This window comes from Haliaeetus albicilla, chromosome 11 (genome assembly GCF_947461875.1).
Source record: "Haliaeetus albicilla chromosome 11, bHalAlb1.1, whole genome shotgun sequence".
Taxonomy (NCBI): Eukaryota; Metazoa; Chordata; class Aves; order Accipitriformes; family Accipitridae; genus Haliaeetus; species Haliaeetus albicilla.
Genome location: NC_091493.1, coordinates 5085405 through 5103925, shown reverse-complemented (window position 1 = coordinate 5103925; position 18521 = coordinate 5085405). Strand labels below are relative to the sequence as shown.

The following is an 18521-nucleotide window of genomic DNA, read 5'->3' as shown; positions in this document are numbered from 1 at the left end:
CCACACAAACACAGGTACTCAAAGTTTATACAATGATGCCTCTACCTGTTATCACAGCTCTTCATGCTGCAAATGCAATATGCTGATACTGGCTAGCGTGCTATATTACACAATAATTTAAAATATTCATGCATATCTCACCAGAGGAAACAACAGTATAATAAACGTCTATTAAAAAAAAAAAAAAAAAAGACTGTTACAAGTCTATGTAGTAAATGCCTGAATGATTAACGCTTTCTGTTCTGTTGAAGACTTGAATTGCAGACCTTTCAAGGCACTGGAAATGCTTTTTCTCTGATTTTCAGATTTTCAAAGAGACAACTGGATCATCAAAAAGTGACTACTAGGCAATTCAAACTAGGAGTGCATTCAAATGAAAACATTTTGGAAAAACATTCAAGTTGAAACGGATTAGCATTTTGGCATGGAATTACAAGCACTGAATCTTATAATTTCAATTTCTTGACCTGTTTGCAAGAATATAATTTACTTCATGTGAGAATTAAATACCCAGGATTATTTTACATAAATAATCTTGTTTCTCACAACTCTTCAAAGTGACATTGTGCTTGTAAAATAAGCTATCTTTTGTTCCATTTTGCTCCCAGAAACTCCACTCCAGAGCCATATATCACTGTGGCAAAGAAACCAATATCATACAGCAATCTCACACTATAAGACTCCATTCACAGCCATTCTACCTCAAAGAAAAGGCAAGGAATTACTTTATTTGAAGCAGACACAAAGTAGGTATGAATACAGAAATCCTAGGCATGGAATATTAAAAATAATCTCCAGTATGATAGGAGCAATGTGATAGAACACTACATGCATAGGTCTTACAACTGTGTAAATCAGTGCCTTTGGAACTGTTTTGGTTTGTAGACCCTGAAAGTTTTCCAGTGAGATACATAACCTTTTAAAAGGTGCACGCACACAGAGAAGACACCTTCTGGCCTTCCATATGAAGTCTCCATCTGGGGTAATGACCCGATACTATGCTTATGATAACTCATTTTTTTGCAGCTTTTGCTTCCCATGATCAGGATGCTTAGGATCACCTCCATGAAGCAGGTGAAGTTTCTGAAATAACCCAGCCTTTCACCTATATTTATTCATTTATTTTGAATCCATCTCTCTCTGTGCACCTGCAAATCCATAGCCCTATCTGGTCTTTTTCCTTTGGCGTAGCAGCAAGAGATCACGCTCTGCTGTCTTCTCACTGCGGGGTGGGGAGAATCACCATGTGATGTTTTTGTTATCTTTTGAATACCTTTATGTGACCTTAGCAACTGAAAATCTGTGACTTAAGGTATTGGAAAGAATAATCCTGTTTAAAGATGACACACTACATCCTCTGCTATAGAAAATGACTAATTCATCCTACTTAACGCACCTATTTTTCAAGATACGTGGATCAGTACAAAATACACAGGAATACAAAGCAAAGCATAAAGTAGGACACAGAAAGCCTTCTGCCTCTCTAACTTATCTTCCCTCTAAGACAAGCTTTATGCACAATTGTGCCTCATAAACCTTAGCCAAGCCATCCAAATAGGCGCCAAATGTTTCAGTCATAACTAGACTGAAACTGCTCCACGTGCTTTTCTTCCTGGGTCATCTCTTCCCGAACCCTAAAGCAGCTACTATTTTTTTATAGCGGAGTTCAAGCTTAAATGTTTCCACTTTTAACAAAATAAAAGTTCCCCATAAGAATCACCACAGGTCTTCTCATTATGCAGCTGCAATAAGTGCACTTCAGAGAGCAAGACCGTCATTACAGACAGGTGATCAAGTCTCATGTACTCATCACAAATGTCTACAACGAATAACTGCTAGAAGCAGAACAGGGATTTTTGCAGGCAGAAGGTTTAACGTGCAAAACACGCAGATGACATTGAAATGGGCTTTTTTTTGGTTGTAATGTTTTCTTTATTCTAGTAAAAGTCACAGTAGGAAGAAACTACTCTTCTGGGCAATTCCCGATAGAGTAAGTAGAGATTTTGTTAGAGACATGTTAGAGAAATTCAAATATTATCTTCTCCTTCACCTGGTATAATTTCTCTTTACATATTATGGGCACTTAAAAGTACCAAAAAGGTCACAAACTATTGATTTTCTGGCAAAAAGCACCACCACCAAGGATGGAATACAGTCTAGATCTGATTTTGTTAGAACACAGAAAGAAAGCACACTGTATATTCTATGGATAGCTCAAGAGGTCATGGGCATTATCTGCCCCATCCCACCCCCAAAACCTGTGCCCCTGTAGTCAAGGTCTCCTGCCCAGTTTTCTTCATTGAAGTGGACTTAACAGTGCGTAGTGCTCAGCATTCCGACAGATAGAGTGAGTTTTCAGGTTTTTATCACAAAAACGTAACATTTTTAGAAAATACTGGGCTTCCGTCATCACTGGAGACCAAAGACACAGACATGTTTTTGCACAGCTAAATGATTGAAGACTACTCCATACCTGATGGCTTGCGCTTAAGACACCACTAAACCTGACTTTGCATAGAAATAGATGCAGCATTATGAGTGCAAACCCTAACCAAAGATTAGGAATAAGGTAGTAACTTCCCACAAAGTGGTAGTAAGAAGTAGTGTAATCACCTTTTAAATCTGGGGCATAATCCTATGCCTGCTCTTGTGGCCTAACTGCAGCATCTTACAACTGTTCACAGTTCATTGCTTCAGTCACATAAATCCATGTTGCTATTAACTACCAGACACACACAAAAATATGTAAATGGAAAATAAAGGTAATGAATTCTTTATAGATCTCACTTGAGAATACTTGGGCTGTGTACTTTGACAGTAAAGCAATAGCAGCCACATATTTATATATAAATACAAAACAGTTTCTGTGTCACTGCTCATCTAGCTGCAGATTTATTATATTTTTATACACCTTTGTTTACAAACCAGAGACAAAGTCAAAGCATTAAAACCCCAAAGCTTTCTCCCTATCATAGATGCTTTTTTTGCTCAGTTTTGTTTCACATTGCTCAGACTGGGCAGCACATTAAAGCAGAACAGGACACATCCTTACATGCTTCCCTTGCACCAAGATTAAGCATCAAGCATAAAGAAAGCACAATATGGGAGAGATGCTCAAATACTATTGTTCTTGAGAATCCACATTAGTACCTTCAAAAGCAAATGAAGACATATTAAGAGATTTCTTGATGCCAACTCATTTATTAACTCGGATGTCACCCTTCACATGTGAATGATCCCACTTCCTGACCAACTGCCTTATCCTCTGAACAAGACACATTTCATTCACAAGATTTAAAGGGTTGTTATTTACCAAAAGGTTTGTAGGAAACATATATTGACCTGTCTGCAAAGATTATGAAAATGCTGAGCAAAAATGTTGGTGAACTAAGATAGTCATCTAGGAATGCCAATGAGGAGAAACAAAGCATGGAGGAGGAAAGGCATTAAGGAGCAAATCAATATGTAATTTAAAAATCATTAAGACAGTCACTAGCTGTAATGCACTAATACTAAACTAGGTGCACCTAGACAGGTGGTGACTGCCGACGTGGGAGGGCAATACACAACTAGAGCAGAAGAAAAATACCTGCAGTACAGCCTTCCCGGCATAAAATTAACTTGTAAACTTAAATGGACTTCAGAGACATTAATATATTTTTGATTTATGGGGACACCAAGAGACCTTTAATGCTCATACTCCACTAAGTTAAGAATACAAGCATTTCACATCAGGATGAAATAATCCCCTTTTCCTTCTCGTTGACTAGCCTGGGAAACACACACACCAGATTCAAACGCCTGCCTTCTTCCTTGCACCATCACTGCCCCTTAACTTCATCTGAATTGCATACAGCTCAGGGTGTCCTGTGTGTGCAGCACAGCACGGACAGCACAGATCCACGTACGCACAGGCAGTGAGCAGAGGCTACCCTAGCTCAGCCTGGAGTCACCAGGATTTACGACAGTCCTTGTCACAAACTGGAGCAGTCCCATGTTCCTCTCTGACTTCGTAGTGGATCCTGCAGATCCACCTCCCAAAGGATCGATATATGTGTATAAAAAACAAATCCCACCCTTCAAAAACATAACCTGAGCAGCAAAGGCTGGGAAGGTCAACTGCACGAAGAGTTGCTATGGCAGTTCCAGGATACTTGGAGAATCCTGCCCGAAGGAAGAAGCCAGACAGACCGGGATTCCAGCTCCTTCCTGCTGGTTGCTGAGAGCAAGGCAGTTGTGATGAGCTCAGGATACGGCCCCTTCTCACTCTAGTGAACTACAGCTGCAGCTCATGACTGTTACCATGTTTCAGTTAACAAAATGCAACATCACAATGAGTGACAGACTTGTCTGATTTCAGTATTACCATTAACCTAAAGACTTTCTAAAGAATAATAAAATTTTTTGAAAATGTGTTTTGGTAGAAATCTTGTTTTGTAAGAGAAAAATGAAGAGTAAGAAGTTAATTTTTCATCAGCTATCTCCACACAAACAGAAGCAACTCCAGATGACACTCCAATATATTTGATATATATGTAAATATGTATATCTATATCTATCTCAGGCATAATAATTTGTGCAAATGCCCTTTTATGCTACAAAGGGAACCCTGTTACTGTACTGAAAAAATTGCTGCCTTTAGCCTGCAGTGCACTAGAGGGCAGCCCTACCAAATGGGAGTGAAGCCTCTCCTCCCCCAACAACCACAAAAATCAACCTGTTTTACCCTCTCCCAATTTCCTTCTTATAAAAACAGGGTTATACTTTCTCACATCTAGTCATCTAGGTTTTGGGGGAGGGGGTGTTGCAGCTTATAAAATCAGTCTGATATTTTTATTCCTGGATTTTTTTTTCAGATTGTGACCTAATTATAATCAAGTATTGATTATTTATTAAAATAGCTGTAATTGTGTAACAGCAAAATCTAATTACTAATCTGCTGAACAGTTCCAGAAGGAAAAATTCCTGTCAAAGAACACCAAAATCACAGATCCTGTTGATTTATCTAGACCGCTAAGAGAATCACACTGTATAGATGATTTTTACCATTATCAACAGAGTACGTGTGTAGAGGTGCCTACCTGGGGAGCCTGCATTACAAATACAATTTTGCACACAGTTTCCCTTTTCTTTTGCCTCTCTCCTCAACTGCTAAGCAGAAAACATCTTGCCATAAAGATTCTAAAAGTCTGAGGAAATGTTTTACTCTCCTACTTCTGACCTGTTGAAAAAAATCACTCATTGAGTCTGTTAGCTTCTTAAATATTACGTTTCCTTCATTCGTAAATACTTACATAAAGAGTTTGTAAATACATCCATGTGCTTTTCCTACTACTTTAGTACCGCACTCTTTGATTACACCTGCTGATAGCAAGGTTTCTAGTCAACTATATCTAAGTGGAAATCAACATTCCCTTGCTATAAAAAACACCGTGACTGAACAGCATCTGAGCTAATAAGTGCATATTAGGCATTTACAGCTCCTTTTGCAGTTTGCTGGCTTTTATCACAAGTGTAATAAATGGGAAAAAATGTATTTTTAAAGTGATCCCTCCTTCCACTGATGTTAAATGTACATAACACAATCCTACAAAAAGAGAAAGTAAAAAGGTTTATTACTTCAAAGCATAGCATATGTCACACACTGAAATTTTCAAACCTTCCAAATCTTCTTCTACAACTACAGATATGTATCTGTAATTTTCTGCTGTCATTTTGTTTTGAGCATCTGCCACTTAAGTCTACGTGCACATTGCCAGAGCTAGTGACTTCCCATCTGAGCTGCCTCCAAGTGTTTAATAATCCCCTGCTGTTTGGGGACCTCCAAGGGCACATTTTACATTCCTCTACTATATCTGTGAAACTCTCTTCTACTGAAGGGAAAGGGGTATCACTGTACTTGAAAATCAGTATTCCTCTTCTGCATTCTTTAAACACAGAAAGATGTCACTCAACACCTTATTTAAAAAAAAAATCCAAGGTATTTTATTACTAGAGGAGCAGAATGGAAAAACCCTAAAGGCCACAAGATATCATGGCCCTAAGGGCATCCTAGGCCCCCCAAAACCCTGCCTCTGGGCCCAGAACCCCATTTCAGCTCAGCTGGAGCCCTCAGTTCAGCTCCAGTGATGCCACAGGATACCAGTCTCCAATCCTGCTTCTGGTCCCATCCCCTTTTGCTCCTGTCTGGACTCCCTGGACAGACCCCAGGCCGGGTTCATGCCCTCACCATGTCTGGGGCTGTCAATGGAGCCTGTTGGTCTGCCTGCCCGGCTCTGCCCTCGCAGGGACTGCACCCAGGTGGGAGAGCCCTGCCCACACTTGGTCACCCTTGGCTTCCAGCTCATCCCTCTGCGTGGAGCAGCCTCACTCACACTGATCTCTCACAAGAATTTTCAACTTCTTCTTCTGTTAACTACTAGTTCATGAAAAAACAGGGAAGTGGGAAGTGAACCCTTTAGAACAAGCATGCAGCGACCCAGATACCTTTGACCTCTGCCACAAAGCTTTATCTTGCCCTTTAACAAAACATTTTTTGGGCCCAAGTGAGCAAGTCCTTTCATTGAGCAAGTGTTTTAATTTTGATGCCACTATGCTTTGCAACAGATTCCCGAACCTCTGCTTAGCTTTAAAGGAAATGCCAAGTGCAGGTTGTCCCTCGGCAGAAACCTCTCCAGCATGGCACTCATTGACATTTGCACAGGATGAGATTTTTGCTACCATCATCGCATTTCAGCTACAGCATCTATAAGCGCCATGCTTTCTTACCATCCGTTCCGATAGTCCATGCTAACTGACAACAGCCATCTAGTGCCCTCAACTCTTTCTGTAATTTCTCAATTTCTGCAAATCCTCATTTGATTGTATTTCTATTATTAAACTCAGTAAGTTTCCAAAGCCTTTCAATATGATGCTAACCAACCTTATTCAGAACAGTACAAATGTACAGTATTAATAATAAATATTAAAATGCAAATTTCATATGCTTTCATGTCATAGTGATCTTAAATTACATGATAGTCTAAAAATAAGTTTTAAAGCTCTTCTGAAACAAGGTCTCTGGGTTTGGAGTCACAGACTCGGCATTGAAACAACTGAAAATTTGAGCTGTGACTTCAGAAAACCATTCTCTCACAGGTGAATTTATTTGTCTGAAAGAAAACCAAAATGTTATTCAACTGTAATCCCTTTACTAGAAGATTTTCTTTTCCTCTTCCCTTAAATGTCTACCATATCATGTACACAGCTACAGCAAAATACAACCACAGATCTTTACTTTGAGCCAAGAGTTGATTGATACATATATATATATATTCATGCATGCGTGTAAACTATATCTATTCTTTCACTAAGCAAACACTCATGCAAGCTGAGAGGATACAACATTATTCACCAGGCCTTAATAACCCCTAACAATCCCCTAAAGGACTACTGTAGGCAGTTAATATACTATCCAGAACTGGGACAACAACCAGGATCTTAAGATTTCAAGCAAGCTCTCATCCTTCAGCTAAAAGACTGGTATTATTAACTTAAATGAGCGATTCGTTGTAATTTACCCAAATAACTCTGTGGAGAGGTTCAAAGCGACAGATTGTTACACACCCAGGTGTATCTAGCCTTTCAAATTGATTGCAAAGGGATTAGGAATGAGCTTAAAATCACTGAGATAAAATAATCCTTTTTAAGATATTTTCAATTTTGTTTCCTCTGTAATTTGTGCTTTCATTTCATCAGTCAGTTTCTGTAATTTATATGAAGAAGGCGAGCACAGGCCAATTTATATTTCCTAATGTATATGATAAAAATAATGGGAAAAAAAAATCACTTATCTCACTCATTCTTAGCTTTACAAATGCAATAACAAGTTAACTTTATTATCAATAATCACATATGTGATGGAAAACCTACTGTGATTATTTCCACTTCAAATTACATATGTAAAAAAAGTGTCTTCAAAGTTTTGACTCGTGAAGAATGCAGCTTTCGGGGGCAGGGGGAAGTGAACTCATTACATGGCATAATATAGAAATACCTAATTTCACCAGATACTGGAGTATCAAGAACTTGAAGTCCCTTCTCATTCTTTATGTAATTTGACCTCTTACAATACACACGTACCACCCTTAAAGGTATTCTCCTTTAAGGTTCATGCATCTCACCAGTACATTCATTCTCCAAGATAGACAAGAAAGTTTGCAAGCACACCTTCCTTTGTGAGCCTACATTTTGATTTGCCAAGGTGCTGTTTCAATTTTACATTTACATTAAGTCCACTGAAGTAAGCCACTACTCGAAAACTACTCCTAGCTTTGCCACACGTATTTGAAATATCTTTTAGATTTATGTATCAACCAGTGACTATTTTAGAAGGACTGAGGTTAGAGAATCAAGCAATGTTGAGTAACTTTGAGCAGCAAGTTCAAAATTTCTGTGGTGATGCTGACAAGATCTGACAAACTGTATGAAGTGGCACTTTGAATTTTGTCTGTAATAGGGTGCAGTGCCTCTTCACACAGGGTTCTTTGAAGCTATACAAAATAGAGGCTTGTTAACATGGTATAACTGTCTCTTTCATATTTAGTGCTCAGCAAGCCCTAAAGTAGCTCATAATATAAATTAAGGGATAATATTCATAGTGGAATATACGAGGCAATAAATTACTGGCAGATGATTGAACAGACAAGTTGAGATTGAAAAAAACCCCAAAACCAAAAAACTGTTTACTGGCACCAAAGTCCAACACCATGCCCGTTATTCCATTAATGCCACTAGAAAAGAGATAAATAAGCAGTTACATTTTGGAGGCAATACAGCTCATTTTTTTTAACCTTCATTTAAGCTATGTGCTGCTGCTGTGCTGGACTGCTCTGTTATTCTTTAAATGGGAAATGGTTTTCATGACATGTTAGAAAGGAATGTACTTCGTGGATGTAATTTTATTGAAAAAAACGTAACTTAAATTTTATTTTAGAAATATTAGAAACTGATGACGTGTTCAACCTTAACTGATTCACTAATGTCTTTTATCTTCCGTGTAACCTTCACTACCTGTATAATTTCTGGCAGAAAATCTTCATTATTATTGTAATTAAATCTCACCATAACATGAAATCCCACCATAATGAAGCAATGATATATTACTGCTCATCAGCTCATTAGAAACAAGACTTGAGTGAATTTCTAGTAAATACCTGCAGGAAGAGAAAGCAGTGGCAGCTACACATATGCACGGCTATTTAAACATCTGGTGGAGCCGCGTTTTAACCAAAATGTCCTCCCCTCTCCCTAATGACAACCTGTGGATCCCTCTTCTCCCATTCTCTCCTAGTGATAATTTAAGCATTTTATAGAGACTAAAGCCACTCACTCCCCAGCACTCTGCAGCAGTACAGTAAACATGGTCTGTGAGAGGAGAGGGTCCTGCTGTAACATTTTATTCCAGCTGTCTCAAATGCTGAGATCCTGCATATGTTCTCCAACGCACCTTTATTTTCTTTGCTTCGCTGTTGGCTCCGATTGTTTGGTTTGAGAGGGTGGATCACCCAGAAACATGCAGCTTCTTCTAACCCTCCCACCCTAGAAAAGCAAACTAATTGTATTTCTCCTTGTTCTGATTCAAGGTTTAGGTTGTCAAAGAAACAAAGGAAGCTTTCTTGTGTAAGCAGGTTGGAGCTCTGTACTGCTACAGCATCATTACAACTAAGATCATGCCGTTTGCTTCCAACCTGAATACGAAGGACCGCAAGAACGGTCATGTTGATGAAGGACCATTCAGAGCAATCATGCCAGAGTTAGAGATTTAGCTGTTACATATTTCTGCATGGTTGGTTTGTTTCTTTTATGCAAAGTTCCCAAGGAAGGGAAGACTTAGCATATTGATTATGAAAGATTCAAATTCATCCCCACAAGAAGTACCAATCAATGCATATAACGCATGGTCTAAAGCATATGATGACTTCTAACTTCTCAATGGCATACTTCTCTTGAAAAACTAGTTTGACAGTTGCAGTCTGTGTGCTCTCTGATGATAGCAATATGTTTATTGATGTTCATAGGTATAGTCAGTTTACTAAAACTGGACATTCATTGTATAATGTTTATAACAGTCCACAGGGATTAAGGCACAGTAGGAATTATATGAAATATTTCGTTGGCAGTCTTGTAATATGGCAATGATAGAAACATATAGATCTGTTTTCATTTATTCTTTTTGCTTTATCACTGAATCATCAGCCAGAGATAATGGCTTCATTACACTACACACTTTACTTGCAAAACTAAAAAGAAAACCAATCCCAGAACATGGAAGGAGGAGAAAAAGCAATTATAACAAACAAGAAAGAGACATAAAGTAATACAAAAATAATGCTGGTAATAATAATAAGAGGATGACACAGCATAAAATATGAAAGTACCTTAGAGGCCCCATGATACAGAAATTCTTATAATATGTATTTAGGAACACATTACTCATTTAACAGCAATATAAGCTGGAAAAAGGTTAAGTCCTGTTTCTGTTAAGAAGCTCTATTACCATAGTAATTGTTTCCAAATGCTAAATCCTAATAATAAGCACACCATTTGAACAGTAATGATTTCGCTTCTTTCAATACTGGGAAACATTTATACCGTGAGGGGATGCTTGTGCATACTGCAATATGCACCATAGGCACTCTTAGCAAACAATTCAGTCCTCTCAGACACTGAGTGAATACAAATCTCTGTCATTCTTGTGGTGCGAGAAATTATGCCTCGACAGTGGCAAACCACTTAAAAATAGCACACAAATTGCTTCTTGGAGTTGCTAATGTTTCCATCCCTTAAACTACATTTTCAAGACTGATAAAATTTGCTATATCTAACCTGTGTAATTACATATACATATTTATATATATAAAAACCCAGATAAAATACAAAGTTTTGTGTTCTTGATTACAGATCAGATTACAATCATCAGTTAGTTATTCTGGATGAACACTTGTGCAATATCCCATGCCATCCCAAGAAAAGATGAATCATTACTACTTTCAGGTTAAAGTGAAAAGTTATGAAAGCAGCGAGAGGAATCTGAGAACTGGGAAAAAAAAAAGAAAAATCTCAGTCTGTTTAAGGTGGTTTGCATCTCTCTGGCAAGAAGAAATCAATGCCACTTATACTATTCCTCCTCAGTAATACTAGAAAGGATGCAACAATTCATTAATTTACCTTTGCCCTTCTTTGACAAAAGAGTCATAAGACATCCATACAACGTAAAGGGCCATTTGGCTGCAGCAGAGGCCAATAATGTATTACAATACTGACACACAGGTAACAGATTAAGTTATTTTTTCTGCAGTGTGAGTATTCTGCTATGCAATCTGTGTTTTGATCAAGTTCAGGGAAGGTTAATACAAACTATTTGTAACTTGTCATGCCAAAGGCTGAAAGAGAGAGTCTAAAGAAAGTCACTGTGTGTATATACCCTCCCGCAAGCCACAAAGATCAGTGTGATTATGGGTATAACTGCACTGCTCCTCATTCAGTTTTGTATCACATAAATGATGTATGAAACCATCAGATGTTGTCCATAGTTGGTTAACAGAATCCTACTACACAGTAAAAATTATAACACTTTCGGTTTAGAGCTGGACTATGAAAAAAGACAAATGTTAACAGAGCAGCACAAGCCCAAAAGGACTCGGAGACCTTTGTATACAAATAATGCTCTGAGGATTATAGGGACTGAATTCCTAACGGTTACATGAATTCCCTGCTTGGACCCACTATTGTCTAAATGCCTACTCCTGGTTTTCTCTAGTTCAATTTTGCATTATTAGAGACTGCAATCGGCACAACTGTTATGTTAGGGCCTACAGTGTATATGGCACTTGGTTTATTTCCTATTTGGGGGTCGCAAACACTGTATTAAAATAATTATTCTAATATCATCTTCTAAATAAAGTAAAAGCACATTTACTACTAAGAAGAATCAGACATATCCAGTTCGTGGTCCCAGAGCAAGAGCAAAAGACAGGCTGAATGGGAACAACTCCTCCAGAGCCATGGCAGAGCGATGTTCATCCCCACGCAGAAGCACCCTGTCCCTGAACACAGGCTCTGATTTGGCAGATGGTCTGGCAGAAATTGTGAGTTTTAGAACCCCTTCAATTCCCTGTGCAGACACCTTAATTGGTCAACAAAAAATTATAAATTACTCCAATTAAACAGTGAACATGCTCATCAAGAGCTATCTGTTTAGCTATGCCCTAAAGCAGCAGCTCAGTCTGTGGTTAAGATTGCAGAGGAAGAAAAGCCTAGATTGCAATCAGGCAATACACTGTGCACGAGGCTCTAGACCACTCCATAAGGCATGTCATTTATGCCATCACACATTCAAGACCTAAGGCCTGATTCGGTGCCCTGTAAACATCCTCACTGAGCTGCTGGACAGAAATCAGCTCCCTCTGTCAGCTTACCAGGATGCGCTGATGTCAGCCCTGTACAAGGCATACACCGCCTCTGTCCTCAAGGGACTTTTAGTGCCTTGCCCTCTCTGTCCTGATCAGAACCTTACACCCCCAGAAATGGCACGTCAGCTCTCCCCCTTCAGAACAAGGGGGAATACGAGTCTTTTCCATTAAGAACAAAGCCAAACTGCATTGCAATGCACTTTGTTACTTCTGTATTTCTTCCTACACCAGCGGCCTGCTCTTCTCCTTGTTCTCACTTGGCTTCCAAGACTCTGCACCCCTCTCCTGCTGCTCTCTCTCTTGAATCAACCATTCAAGGTGTCCTCTTGTGGATACTTCTCATTTCACACAGGGGGAGCACAAGGCTCTGATTTGAATCTCCACCTCCGCCCCCCCACCCCGCCAGAAATTTTGTATCTGGGAAGTTCATATATAAGCTCAAATGAAACCATTCTTTCTATTTTAGACATCTCTTGTGACCAAAGTTCTAGATTTCTACCATCTGACATTAATGACATCTGCCCAACAAAATGAGGTATTAAAAATATTTTTTCTACAACCCCTCCCCCGTTCTCTCAACTGCCACTCAAAATACTACTATCTCCCTGTCATTCAAGGCTGGAACATAAGCATCATCTTAATCTTAACAATACATATAATATTTAATTATGTCCACTGATCTGTTGTAAAAGTCAGCCTGTGACCGAGTATGACAATACTCACTTAACCATTTCTTTGATTTATTTTCTTTCTCATTTAAAATATAAGCTGCTTGACCTCACTTTGAAGCCCTGTTCTGTCCCCAGCCTGACACATTTTACTGCAGAAATTGCTACTCCTGGCTCCAGCCCAGTATTCCAGCCTCTCACATACTGCCTTTTCAAACAAGTATCATCATGCTCCCCTTTCATTGCTCATGTGTGGGAAGAGTTTCCAAGAAAACAAGAAAGCTATTTTTTGATCCTACTAATCCCCTTCTTAAGTTCCCTATTCCCACACCACCTCCTTTGACAGTGCACAAGCTGCTGTTACTTTAAGGCCACCAAGTTGAACTACATTGCTGCCCCGTACTCTGTCATTAATTAATACAATCTGAACGCACAATCATACAGCTGGGTCAGCCCTATGATGCAGGCTACAGCTTTTCTCTGAATACATTCCTATTTGAAAACAAGTACCTTTAAAAAAGCCAACAAAAACACCCAAACATGTAATTCTTTCAAAAATACACTGTGCTGGGAAAAAGTTTTGTTTAGGAAAAAAAAACCAGGTTTGAGCAACTTCCCCCTCAAAGTATAACAGAAAAGGCTCAGGGAATGATGTCAAAAGCTATGGGGGGGGGGGGTTTATTGATGTGGAAACTGCCAGGGAAGAGCAGTGAAGCTCTGTTAGGAACTATAGGAAACAGACTATTAAGAAGCAGGTGACCTGCATCTCAGTCTGAAAAATCTTGCAGAGACAGAGCGGTATTGTAGAAGCCTTCTTACATTGTCATCAAAGCTAATAATCGGAGACATTTACTGTCCCCAAAATAATTCTGGGCTCAGTAGAGACTGACAAACAGAATTACTCAAAATCATGTGGCAATTCATAGCATCTGCAGATACACAGTAAGCTGAACCTGAGACTGATTCATATATGCTAAATACTTTCCGCAGAATTACATTTAAACTGAAGTTGTCAGATACGAAGTTCACATTTGTGAGCTATGCTTTTGTTCCTGCTACAATTTTTGCTTCTTAGCTAAAATACAAGCAATTAAACTCTCTTCTCTCCCACAGCTCACAGTTCTTCACTGACAAAGTCAACAAAAAAGAAGCAGCTGGGCAAAAGGACTCGATTGACTGGCTCCAGAACTGCACCTTTGTAAATGCAAGGAGGCTGATTTAGAGCATCTCAAATATCCTCTCCTCTTGGACATGAGTACATCAACCAAATTAAGATGGGTAAGTGCTAATATTTCAGCTACAGATGCTTTTCATTTGTGGATTGTTACCAAATAGAATACCATTATGCCCCTATTACTGGTGAGATAACTGAAACCTAGAGATGCTGTAACTCACTGCATAAAAACGATTCATAGTGTAAGACCACTAAATAAGCCTGTTCCTTTGCAGCTCTGTATTTTCAAGCAGCAGAATCTGAAATACTGGATGTGGTGTGCCACATCAGCACTCAATACACCCAAATGGTTCATAAAATTACAATTTATGAGAGCTTTAACTGAAACGTGATGGTGTCATTCTTGCAAACAATTCCATTAAGTACTTATTTCAACTTTTCAGGGATTCTAAAGGACTAAAACATTTGTATATGTCTCAGGTATTCTTATACTTCATAAATCTATGATCCAAGATTTAACTACGTAATTGCATATAGCAAAGTAATTACAGCTGTTATAAACTGTATGTTTAACCAAACAAGTTGCTGTCAGAAAAAGGCAGTAACTTCATAAAGTGAAAAAGCAGGAAAGCAGACATACTGCTACCATGCTTTGGTGTTTCATCAGGCCACCTGTAATTGTTGATGAAGTATTTTGTAACAAATAGGAGAGGATGTTATCAACTGACAAGTTATTCCTCTTACCTTTACCCTTACTGTGACAGTAGCAAGACCAGGAGGCATAGTGCCCTTGCTGTCAAAGGCTTCCACGAGGAAGGTGAAGGTTGCTTCTGTGTCAGAGAATGATTCATAATCCAAGGACTTCAAAAGCGATAACTCGCCTGTATACTTGTTCAGTGCAAAATACTGTAGTGCTTCCTGGGTCCGTATTCGATAGTTAACATCAGAACCAAGATCAACATCCTTCGCCTAGAGCATGCCATACAGGGAAAAAAAAAATTACTTAAAACCAAACATAATCCATTTTCACAAAAAATCCCTACTAGATTTAAAGAACATAAAAAAAGCAAACTACTGCAAACAACTTTAGTTTTGTTATTCTGATAGTATTGGATGTACTTAATACTACTGCACAAACACGAGGAAGACAAACCCACTTAAAGTTCTAAAATCCAGAGATACCTGCCACATGAAATGAGTACAAAATTCTGGCCATTCTTCACTGGAAGATCAGTTTGTTCTTGTTCTCTTCCCCGGGCACCTGCTATCGGCCACTGCCAGCTAGAGGATGCTGGGCTAAGCAGATGTTTGATCTCACCCCCATCCCGTATGGCAGCATGAATGTTTTTATTTCATACCAGTATTTAGTCAATCCTTAGGATAAAGCGTATTATGTGATTCCTTTAGCTGTAATTTGACATTAGATTTATCTGCAGTCAGGTTCAGAGAAAACCATTCTTGTTGAAATTGTCTCAGGACAGATTCTTCTCATTAAAGGATGCTGACCAAAACATCAGGAGGATATATAGACTGCTTACGGGAAGTGAATCTCAGCTGTCTTTAGAGATCTAGCTCATCCTTGAACAATTAACTCTCACTGTTCTGAGTATCTTTTATAGTCAGTGAAGAGAAGACACTTTACTCCAGCTATCTCAGATGATGATCTTGGTATTGGATTAATTGCTTCTGGAAGCAACTATTTATCTCCATTAACTATAACATGAGGTTAGACATCTAGGTTTGACTTAAATGTCTAAATCAGTTGAGATAAAGCTCTCTTCCTACTAATGTAAACAGGTAGAAGCAGTATGATGAGCTTTCAAAAACAAATCAAAAGCACTCTAAATGTGTAAAACAATATTCCCAGAAATGAAAATAGGAGTGCAGGTTTTGTTGTTTGTTTGTTTTTTAATAATTCCTCTCATTTCCAAATGAACCTCAGCTTCAGAGTATTTTTATGTACCTGTCTAAAGGTCATGCATTTTTCAGTCTAAGTGTCACAACTTCCCCCACTCCAGTTTCCAATGTTCTACTGCAGTCTCACCAACAAGTTAAATAAGAACATGCTTAATATTGCAGAACATTTACAAAACATCTCCTTCATTCTATAATGCTTTTTTACCTCTATCTGCAGGAAGACAGTGCCTGGTGGTAGATTTTCTGGCACACAGACAGTGTAGGAAGCATTAGTAAAAACAGGGCTGTTGTCATCAATGTCCAGCACCTTGATCGCTAAAGTCAGTGTTGAATGGCGCGGGTCCATAGCTCCGTCTGTTGCTTCAACGATAAGTTCGTAATAGTCTCTTACTTCTCTGTTCAGTTTAACTGCTGTATAAATGCTACCATTTGATGTGATTCGGAAAAGATTGTTGAAGTTTGCCAAACTGTAATGAACTTGACCATTAACACCGGCATCTGGGTCTGTAGCCTAAAGAAACAGAAAAAAGAATGATGTTTTAATGCACATTTTAAATACAAGGGACATACCTACATGGGAGTAATAAGGTAAGCTAGGGTAATACTCTACAGAGTACTAATGTTTGTGTGGCTATTCAGCATTTCTTGTTTATAGCAGCTTGCCTCCCCCCAAAGTTTTGCTGAAGATAAAATATCCCACAGAAATGAATCTCTTAATTTGCAGTGACGGAAGGTAGGTTTACTAGATCCCAACCAGACTTCAGTAGAAAATACACATGTAGTTGCTCAGCATTGGACAACTATGCATATAAGCAGAAGACAAACCAGATGCTTTTAAAGTCAAGCCCTCAGATACTTCTAATGCTGAAGTATCTTCAGCATTAGGTGGCGTCTGAGGGGAATTTTTATTTTACATTGTTTGATGTAGGTGTTTCATCGCTGCTCAAACCATTATGGAGCACATGCTTAGATGAAAGATGGATGCAATCAGCAGATAGCTGGAATGGACACATTAGTTAGAAATTTTCATTTCACTTAATGTTTTTGTCACATTTAATGATATTTTAATTGTTGTTCTCTGACGAACTGCTTAACTTTCTACAGTTTGTTTATCATGTCCTTCAAAATCAAACATTATGACATCTCATCCTTATTCTTCTACACTCAGAAGAGGCAGATGATTGCAATAGAACACTGTTTAGATTTTGTTCAGTTGATATCTTTGTTCTCACATACTGAACTAAGTCTCAAATTTCATTATCAGCCAAATAATTCTTGCTATTACATAACTGCCCTTATAGGGATGGACAAAATTCATATGTTTTCCCTAGAGCTACCAGGCCATCAACATAGTCTGAATGTTGACCTGTTTCCTCCTCTTAATTAAATTATGGAATGATGAATAATGTTATGTAAATTAAACAAAGGGCATTCTGTGAGCAAGGTGTTTTCATTTATTTGACTTTATAAATGAGACTACAGACATCTGGGAAGATCACAAGAGATTTTCATGTTTTGTTATCAGAACAATTGTCAAGAAGTTTCCATGAACATTTAATTCCAGTGAAGGTATTCATTGTAAGACTTTGTAATGAAACCATTTATCTTCCTAGAAATCAATTAAAAGTTAATTAAAATTGCTAATAAGAAAAATTTCACTGTGCTTTCCCCCTGCACTACATCAATGCACTAAGCAGGAATGGCTACAACTTCATAATGACCAGTCTACAGATAACACATCCTTTTAATGGACATCTTTCAACATATGGTTGATTTTCTTAGTTTACAATCAATTCTCTCTCTTCCACAGAAATAACTGGTTTGGGGCAGAAAGACGTCCTAGATTACATACTGGAAAACCACCAGAAAACTAGTCAAGGAGAAAAGCTCAAAGTATACAGTAACTGACACTTAGCCCCACTCAAAGCAAAGCAAAGCATAGGAAATGCAGAGTAAGTTGAAGAGCTTCTAGATAAGACACTAACAGCACTATTCACTTTCTTAAGACTTAATCTCCAACACATACATAAGGTCAGTCCTCATACTTAGCCTCTAATTTAAACCAAAGCCATATTATAGCAATTAAATTGATACTAAACAGCTGGAGTTAAAAAAAACAAACAAAAAAATAAAACCCCACAAAAATCTCCAAAAGTAATCTGAAATACTACTACCATTGTAAACTATGAGAATAAACCAGGTAACATTTTTATTTAGATCAATTTAGAAGTATGTTTTTGCATAGACAAACTGATTTTTTAGGAAAGTAAACTAAAATTACTTTCAAATATATGGCAGGCTTTGCCGTTT

General features: G+C 38.3%; 1 protein-coding gene across 9 annotated transcripts in view; it reads right to left on the bottom strand.

The window, feature by feature from the left end:
- PCDH15 (protocadherin related 15) overlaps positions 1-18521 on the bottom strand; it is a 710734-nt gene that overhangs the window by 111270 nt on the left and 580943 nt on the right. For all 9 annotated transcript variants that reach the window (XM_069795901.1, XM_069795896.1, XM_069795892.1 and 6 more), the window contains 2 exons: positions 16417-16722; positions 15039-15263 (listed from right to left, as the gene is read on the bottom strand). In XM_069795901.1, the coding sequence (XP_069652002.1) occupies positions 15039-15263; positions 16417-16722 (531 nt within the window). The remainder of the gene's footprint in view (positions 1-15038; positions 15264-16416; positions 16723-18521) is intronic.